Below are 10,000 nucleotides of genomic sequence, written 5' to 3'. Positions count from 1 at the left end.
GTAAGCCAGAATCCTTTTACCTGGACTGTTAAGTGAATGACGAGCTAGTAAGACAGCTGTCAACGGACCGTAATGTGGACTGTATTTTCACGTGGCCTGTAGGGGGTGACGGAGCACTACCAAAACACGGATGAAAGTGAAGCATTATGGCAGAATACAAGACGCATATTTAAGTAAAAAACAGTCTGAAAGTTAAAAGTCTTTCTCCATTACGTTGTGTAACCTTATCATAGCGACGTTTGGAGAATGTGTTGCTGACGGGAATGCAATGCAGTGATAATATGATACTTTCCAAATAGCGAAAAACTTTGTCTTATACGTTACAGTGCTAAGAAGAACCGTTCTTCTATGGACAGCTATCTTTCCAAGACGCCAACATACACACCCCTGCAAGCCAAAGCCCTGACCGGATCCATCCTTAACATGCTGGTTAAGGATATGAGGCCCTTATCCATGGTTGATGATGAAGGGTTTAATGAAATGATCAAGCAGTTCAACCCTGAATATCACAACGAATACCTTCCAGGCCGATCCCATTTCACTAAATTGATGGAAAAGAAATATGACACAACCTTTCAGAATGTAAGTCTCTTCATCTCTCTCTCTCCACACACACACACACACACACACATCCACACACCCACCCATCCACCCCCCCCCCCCCCACACACACATACACACACACCCACACCTAACCACAGACACACACACACACCCACACAATAGCAATTTGTATTTATGATTGAACACATTTCACTTCAAAATGTAACAAAAATCATATCTGATGTCTAAGGTAAAGGAGACCCTCAAAGCTGTTAAAGGCTCCCTCGCCCTGACTGCTGATGTGTGGACAAGTTGTGCAACAGAGGCGTACCTTGGCGTGTCCTGCCATTTCCTCAGTGACGGTTGGCAAATGGAGAGCTTCAACCTTGCCACCATGCCTCTTGAGGAGAGACATACTGGTCCAAACATAATGAAATGGATGGAGGAGGTGATAGCAAAGTTTGACATCTCGCCTGCCAAAATCATAGCAGTAGTCCATGACAGTGGGTCCAACATGGTGGCAGCAATGGGAAAGCTGGAAGAAAAATATGGATGGGCCTCTATCTGTTGTGCAGGGCACCAACTCCAGCTCATAGTTAATGCTGCCCTCAAAGAAACCACCATCAGCAGAGCGCTAGGTGCTGCGAGGGCGCTAGTTGAGCACTTCAAGAGAAGCGAGCTGGCCAGTACAAAGCTGAAGAAGAAACAGGACCAGATGCAGGTAGCGAAACACACACTGATCCAGGACGTCAGTACAAGATGGAATAGTACGTTCCACATGGTAGAGCGACTCCTGGAACAGCGCTGGCCTGTCACTGCCACTCTCTCAGATCCTGAGGTAACTCCAAGGGGCAAGCACTACTTCGACTTGAAACCAGAGCAATGGGCGCTGCTTGAAGAGCTGAAGCAAGGGCTGGAGCCTTTTGAGACTGCTATCATTTACCTTAGTGGACAGCAGTACACAACCGTTTCAGGTCTTCCACAGGTGGTCAAAGGGCTGAAGCGATCCATACAGCAAAGTCAATTTGAGACAAGGTCAGGAAAAGCATTCTTGGTCAGTGCAGGAGATGGGATAACAGATAAATGGGGAAGTCTGACTACCATCTCAGCAGAGAAAGAAAACAAAATTGTTCTTTCAGCTGCCTTGGACCCCAGATACAGAAAGCTGAAGTTTGTGGCTCCTGAAGATGGCGCCAGGGTGCAGGGGGCTGTTCAAGTGCTTGCTCTCAAAGAAGCAACAAAGGAGCCTGGGACACATGGGGGTACACGACAGCAGGAGGCGGCCAACGTTCGAGGCAGAGGGGAAAAGTCAGCTCTGGACAGCCTCCTTCAGTCTGACACAGACAGTCAGAGTGAGGATGAGGAAGAAGCGTCCCAGGAGGACCAAAAGATCCTAATGGTGAGAAATGAAGTGCATCTGTACTTCGCAGAGTCCTCAGTATCCAAAAAGGATGACCCTCTCAAATGGTGGAGTGCAAATGAGGGGCGTTTCCCCACACTATCAAAGCTGGCAAAATCATACCTGGCATTCCCTGCAACCTCCACCCCATCCGAGAGGATCTTCTCTGCAGCAGGGAACATCTGCTCTCGAAAGAAAGCAAGCCTCTCTCCAGAACATGTGGAAATGCTGACTTTCCTTGCTATGAATAAATGATTGTTAGTGTGGTAAAGATTTTGGTCGAAAAGGACACGAAGTACATCTTAATCCACACAGGAGAGAAATCTAATTGCTCAGTCTGGTAAATGTTTTGGTCAGAAAATGCAGTGTTTTGTTATATTTGAGAAGAGTGAGACCAAACCTTTTCTCTACAAGTATTTCTTTTTGTGGATAGTTGCTCTTTTTTTAATTATGTATAGTGCCTACCTCATTTGATTTCACAGCACTGTTCAATACATTAAAAATGTAGGCTATGTTTGATACCAGAGATGAGTGAAACAAAGCAAAACGTAGGCTATTTATTTTTGTTTTCTTTGGGTTGCCCAGTCCCTAGCCTACCTCTTTTTACTCAGCCGTTTGCACTCTCTACATTTAAAAATGTTTGATGCCTGAGTGAAACAGAACTTGCATAGGCTACAAGTATTTATTTTTTGCTATTTTGCACTATTGAAAAATGCTGTTACATGCAACGTTCAATAAAGATGAATGTTTGAGTGAATGATCATCTTCCTTGTCTTTATTTTTGGTTAGCAGCACATGCCTAAAACAACTTCAAGCTAAATGTAAAAGCTGATAATGGTTAAAGAGTGATTGAGTAATTGTGCAATAAGCTGTAATTTATGATCTGATTAGTCGACTAATCGTTAAAATAATTGTTGACTAATCGATTATCAAAATAATCGTTTGTGGCAGCCCTAGTTGAAAGCATTCAGCTGAAGTTAATGACGATATGTTACATAATATTCTGGTAACGCTGCAACCTCATTGTGCCTACTCTAAATGAGTTAACAGGAAGTCGTTCCACAGCATTAATGTAGCTAGGCTACTAAGCATGTAACGGTATCAAAAACTCACGGTATGGTAATATCACGACATCAAGGTCCACGGTACGGTATATCACGGTATTAAACACAGTTTTAAAACAAAATTTAAAGAGGAAGGAGATTTGTACTTTGGAAAAAAAAAAACATAGCATTTATTAAACACACTTCTGATGTGTACAGTTTTTTTCTTTTCATTTAAAGTGCTTCTGCTTTCCTTACAATCACGGATCAACGATGATCCATTGCACCACTATTCAGTAGTGATAGAGGAGGTCTGTGGGTATAGATGGTGTGTTGAGAAGTGATAGAGGCGGTCTGTGGGTATAGATGGTGTTGAGCAGTGATAGAGGAGGTCTGTGGGTATAGACGGTGTGTTGAGCAGTGATAGAGGTCTGTCGGTATAGATGGTGTGTTGAGCAGTGATAGAGGAGGTCTGTGGGTATAGACGGTGTGTTGAGCAGTGATAGAGGTCTGTCGGTATAGATGGTGTGTTGAGCAGTGATAGAGGAGGTCTGTGGGTATAGATGGTGTGTTGAGCAGTGATAGAGGAGGTCTGTGGGTATAGATGGTGTGTTGAGCAGTGATAGAGGAGGTCTGTGGGTATAGATGGTGTGTTGAGCAGTGATAGAGGAGGTCTGTGGGTATAGATGGTGTGTTGAGCAGTGATAGAGGAGGTCTGTGGGTATAGATGGTGTGTTGAGCAGTGATAGAGGTCTGTCGGTATAGATGGTGTGTTGAGCAGTGATAGAGGAGGTCTGTGGGTATAGACGGTGTGTTGAGCAGTGATAGAGGAGGTCTGTGGGTATAGATGGTGTGTTGAGCAGTGATAGAGGAGGTCTGTGGGTATAGATGGTGTGTTGAGCAGTGATAGAGGAGGTCTGTGGGTATAGATGGTGTGTTGAGCAGTGCTAGAGGTCTGTGGGTATAGATGGTGTGTTGAGAAGTGATAGAGGAGGTCTGTGGGTATAGATGGTGTGTTGAGCAGTGATAGAGGAGGTCTGTGGGTAAAGATGGTGTGTTGAGCAGTGATAGAGGTCTGTGGGTATAGATGGTGTGTTGAGAAGTGATAGAGGAGGTATGTGGGTATAGATGGTGTGTTGAGCAGTGATAGAGGAGGTCTGTGGGTATAGATGGTGTGTTGAGCAGTGATAGAGGAGGTCTGTGGGTATAGATGGTGTGTTGAGCAGTGATAGAGGAGGTATGTGGGTATAGATGGTGTGTTGAGCAGTGATAGAGGAGGTCTGTGGGTATAGATGGTGTGTTGAGCAGTGATAGAGGAGGTCTGTGGGTATAGATGGTGTGTTGAGCAGTGAGAAGAAGAGGGAAAGAGGCTGAGCAGAGAGCCCAGGTCTGATCTCTGATACTGCGCTGCTACGGCAGGAGACTGGATGAAAGAAGTGACAGGTCTAAAAAAATAATAATAATAATAATAAAAACGACAGAAGAGGAAGAGAAAGAAGAGATGAGGAAGGAGAGAATGGAAAGAAACGATGGGAGGACAAGAGGGGGGGGGGTGTAGATCTAGGCTAGATGGTTCTGACATCTAGTTACAGAAAATCTCTCTACGGTTCGGCACGCACCGTATAAAAAATAATAAAACAAAAAAGGATGTAGGCGACATGGTCACATAGGGAACATGTTCAATCCACACTAGTTAGTAGTGCCACCAGCGGCACTACTCACTCCACCAGCCGTAGTCATGGCTAGCGGAGGAGCTGAAGAGCTTGAAAAACCTCCTGCTCAACAACCTCTCATCACCACGGCATTTAAGCAGCCCTTCGCTAAAGAATCTGACCGTGCTAAAGCTATTACAAAAGGTATTATTGGGGTGTTTATACAGTAGCTGCAGACATGAGGCCATATTCCGAGGGGTTTAAACATATGCTGGATGTGCTTGAGCCACGTTACGAGATCGCGTCGCACACCCACTTTGCTGAGAAGATCGTGCTTAATCTTTATGAGCAGGAAAAGGCAAAAGTTGTCAGTGAATTATCCCAGGCATCCTCTGTTGCGCTCACAGACGGGTGGACCTCCAGGGCAACGGAAAGCTACGTGACGAGTGTGGATTGAACATGCGCCCTACGTGACCAGTTGCTGGTTAGCTACGAGAGTCAGGATCCCAGCCGACCGTTACATCACCCCAACCCGCAATGGAGGGTTATCAGCTGGGCTGGGACTCCGCCTCTCATCGCTAACCAGCACCTGAGCCAATTGAGCTAAAGGTGGTTAGCTAGCTCGATCGTAAATTACTCAAACTGAATAAATATGACACCGATAAGCACACCGATGCCAATAGTTAGCTTGATATAACTAAGACATCTGACCAGTCCAGAGCAGTGAGTTTAGCCTACGGTTTTACCGAGCCAGGTTACCGCGTGACCAAAAAATACTGCGGTTAACGTAATACCGCGGTTACCGTTACATGCTTATAGGCTACTGTCTGAAAATTACAAACACTATTCATTCATATACTGTATACAATATAGCCTACATGACCACTGATTGTAGGGCTTTTAGGGTACTGTACATAGCCTACACGCACCTCCACACAGAATTTCACGCACACATTACATTTTGTAGCCTAGGCCTACATATCTCACTCCATTTGTATATTGTATTCATATTTTGTACTACTCATTTGCACCGTCTCATCTTGTCCCTGCACCCTTGTCTCCATCAATGTTATGCAGTTTATTGACCAAAGCTAAATCCTAGTATGATGTAAACTACTTGGCAATAAACCGATTCAGATTCTGAAACTAGCTTAAGCTTAAACTTCTTCTACCGGTGATTCGACGCTATCCGCTTTGTTTAGCCTACTCACTGCTGCCGCCCATGTTGGGGATGATGCATTACATCTTAAATGGTGTTGAGAGACTCGCGTTGAAGAATCTGATTAACAGGAGAACATTTAGGCTGAGTTATTAACTATGGCAAATTTTTAACTTTAAAACATGTAAATAAAACATGTAAATAATGTAATGTAATGTAATGCATCATCCCCAACATGGGCGGCAGCAGTGAGTAGGCTAAACAAAGCGGAGAGCGCCAAATCGCCGGTAGAAGAAGACAGTCGATGCGCTGTGGATATAAAACATTTAAGTGTACAAATTTGCCTTTTATTTGAAAGGTGGGGGACTACAAACTGTAGCGACTTCAGAGAAAAGACTTTCATCTTTCCAACGATGTGTTTACTTTGATGAGTAACGAAACGGTTTTGTCTGTAGACTGGGACAAGTGGGCCAAGGAAGCGCATTCATAGGTAAATTGCATTGAGAGTAACAGGGCGTTATCTTTAGGATATTGCCCTGGACCAGATCTAGGTTATACCCAGATTTTATTGAACCTCTCTCTCTCTCCCTCTCTCTCTCTCTGCTCTGGTATTACCCCCCAGTACATCTGGAGCAGGTCTGGGTAGAGAACCTCTCTCTCCAGACCCCCCCTCCCCTCCCCTCTCTCTCTCCCTCCCTCCCCTCTCTCTCTCTCTTTCTCCTGGAAAGTCTCCCCTTCTCTACTTTCCATCTCTCCCTCTCTCCCTCCCCACTATTAATAGCATTAACCAGAGAGAGGCAGCTGCAAGAGAAGGTGGAGACCAGGCTACACACACACACACACACACACACACACACACACACACACACACACACACACACACACACACACACACAGAGCAGAAATAGAAGGCAGATCTGGATCCCAGCTCACTCAGGTAGAGTGTCCCGGACCAGGGAACATGTGGATCACAGTCTACGGTGTGTGTGTGTGTGTGTGTGTGTGAGTGTGTGTGTGTGAGTGTGTGTGTTCTCACCGTTCTCAGACTGCCACCAGGACTTCTTGCGGTGTGGTTTGAAGGTGGTGATCACGTTCTCCATGCGGTGGCTGATGGTGTTGTACACCGGGTCATACGCACGCCGAGAGTCACAGTGGAAACACTTCTTCTCATCCTGCAGAGGTCAGAGGTCAGGGTCAGACACACACACACACATGCACACACACACTCACACACACCCACACTCACACACCCACACTCACACACACACACACACACTCAAACACGCACACTCACACACACTCACACAGACACACCCACACACACACACACACACACACACACACACACACTCACACACACACACGCTCACACTCACACACCCACACACACTCACACATACGCACACTCACACAGACACACGCACACTCACACGCACACACACGCGCTCACACACACACTCACACACACACTCACACTCACACACACTCAAACACGCACTCTCACACACATGCACACTCTCACACACACACCCACACATGCTCACACACACACCCACACACACACACTCACACACATGCACACACACACACACACACACACACACACACATTCACACACACACACACACACTCACTCACACACGCACATTCACTCACACACTCACCCACGCACACACACGCACACACACACACTTGCTCACACACACGCTCGCTCGCTCACACACACTCACTCACTCACTCACACACGCTCGCTCACACATGCTCACTCACTCACTCACACTCACTCACTCACACACATTCACTCACACACGTTCGCTCACACACACTCACTCACACACACTCGCTCACACACACTCACTCACACACGCTCGCTCACACACACTCACTCACACTCGCTCACACACAGTCACTCACACACGCTTGCTCACACACTTACTCACACACGCTCGCTCACTCACACACGCTGGCTCACACACACTCACTCACACACACTCGCTCACACACGCTGGCTCACACACGCTCGCTCACACATGCTGGCTCACACACGCTCGCTCACACACGCTGGCTCACACATGCTCGCTCACACACGCTGGCTCACACACGCTCGCTCACACACGCTGGCTCACACACAGGGCAGGACGTGCCTGCAGGTGGCTGACAATGCAGTAGGGCTCCTTCCTCCGGAGGCCGCAGGTGGACGAGGCCTTCAGGTTCCTCTCCCGGCCCACCAGCAGGTCCCCTGTTGCCGGGTAACAGCTGCCATGGGAACAGCCGTGGGCGTGGTCTGGCTCCAGGGCAACAGCCGCTGCTAGAGCTGGAGGAGGGAGAGGATATGAGGTCACGTGTGGGCAGGGCAGGGTCATGGCAGGGTCATGGCAGGGTCAGGGCAGGGTCATGGCAGGGTCATGGCAGGTCATTAGTTAGTGCTGCATGACAACAGCTCTCTTTAAGAGGGCCTTCCTGTCTGACCAGATACAGGACTGACCTGACCTCCTCTCCTCCTCTACCCTCCTCCTCTACCCTCCTCCTCCCTCCTCCTGGGTTTGATTCCCGCTTGGAATGCCTGGGTCTTTCTGTGTGGAGTGTGCATGTTCTCCCCACGTTCACAAAGGTTCCCTTCCTAAGAACCCGTGTGCATGTTCTCCCCGCGTTCACAAGGGTTTCCCCATAAAGAACCCAATAAGAAAACCATGCAGAAGAGCAGATGGCTGATGCTGGCCGTCCCTGACAGACAGACAGACAGGCAGGCAGGCAGGCAGGCAGGCAGACAGACAGGCAGGCAGACAGACAGACAGACAGACAGACAGACAGACAGACAGACAGACAGACAGACAGACAGACAGACAGACAGACAGACAGACAGACAGACAGACAGACAGACCGACCGACCGACAGACAGGAGCGCCTGGATCGGCCCCCGGGCGCTGCTGCCATTCGGGGAGGAGCAGCTACAGCCTGACCTGGAAACAAACTTGTGCGTGTGTGTGTGTGCACGTGTGTGCGTGTGTGTGGACAGTTATCTACAGCAGGTGCTTACATTCTAGGCGAAGGCAGCATGCTGCGTCTTAGGCAACACCAACATACCGTCTACAGTATATAACACCAACATACCGTCTACAGTATATAACACCAACATACCGTCTACAGTATATAACACAGACACACAAACAGGAAGACAGGAACCAGGGGGTGGATACAGTAACCAGGGGGTGGATACAGTAACCAGGGAGTTGATACAGTAACCAGGGGGTTGATACAGTAACCAGGGAGTTGATACAGTAACCAGGGAGTTGATACAGTAACCAGGGGGTTGATACAGTAACCAGGGAGTTGATACAGTAACCAGGGAGTTGATTCAGTAACCAGGGAGTTGATACAGTGTGCCATGGGTGAGTGAACTAGCAAACCCCTGTTTATCAGCAACCATGGTAACATAGTGGGTGATAGATGTATTACCATGGTGACAAAGGGAGATAGAGGTATTACCATGGTAACATACTGTAGTGAGTGATAGAGGTATTACCATGGTAACATATTGTGGGAGATCGAGGTATTACCATAGTAACATAAAGAGAAAGAGGTATTACCATGGTAACATATTGTGGGAGATCGAGGTATTACCATAGTAACATAAAGAGAAAGAGGTATTACCATGGTAACATAGTGGGAGATAGAGGTATTGCCGTGGTAGCATAGCTAGATAGAGTTATTACCATAGTAACAGAGGTATTCTCCTGGGATGTTCTCACACAGTCACCAACCCTGACACACTGGCATCTAGTCAACTCTCATACTGGTGATAGCCAGACATGGACAAACACACACACACACAAATACAAACACAAGCATAAGTACACACACACTCAAACACACACGCACACACATATACACAAGCACACACACAAACACACACACATACAAACACAAGCTTAGGCACACACACACACACCCCCCACATACTGTGCAGTGTGTGGTCAAGCTAGGCCTGAGCTACCTGTGATATCGTGACTACCTCATCCAACATGAACACTCTGAAGATGCATAGGTCACCGGCAGGAAAACTAACTAACTGAACCTACAGTACTGGACTGGTCTATGGCTTTCAGTCACGAAGGAGAGATAGAGCTAGAGGAACAATACACAGAGAGAGAGAGAGATGGAGAGAGAAAAAGAAAGAGAAAGAGCAACAAAAAATGGAGAGGAG

At 47.3% G+C, this 10,000-nt stretch overlaps 1 protein-coding gene across 3 annotated transcripts in view; it reads right to left on the bottom strand.

Moving 5' to 3' along the window:
- The window catches only part of lamb2 (laminin, beta 2 (laminin S)), a 130,493-nt gene that overhangs the window by 89,398 nt on the left and 31,095 nt on the right, over positions 1-10,000 (bottom strand). For all 3 annotated transcript variants that reach the window (XM_084461801.1, XM_084461802.1, XM_084461803.1), the window contains 2 exons: positions 7,941-8,110; positions 6,833-6,968 (listed from right to left, as the gene is read on the bottom strand). In XM_084461801.1, coding sequence (XP_084317927.1) covers positions 6,833-6,968; positions 7,941-8,110 — 306 coding nt within the window. The remainder of the gene's footprint in view (positions 1-6,832; positions 6,969-7,940; positions 8,111-10,000) is intronic.

This window comes from Borostomias antarcticus (genome assembly GCF_949987555.1).
Source record: "Borostomias antarcticus genome assembly, chromosome: 3".
Lineage (NCBI taxonomy): Eukaryota > Metazoa > Chordata > Actinopteri > Stomiiformes > Stomiidae > Borostomias > Borostomias antarcticus.
The sequence above is the reverse complement of the archived record's forward strand: the minus strand, read 5'-3'. Positions and strand labels throughout refer to the sequence as shown.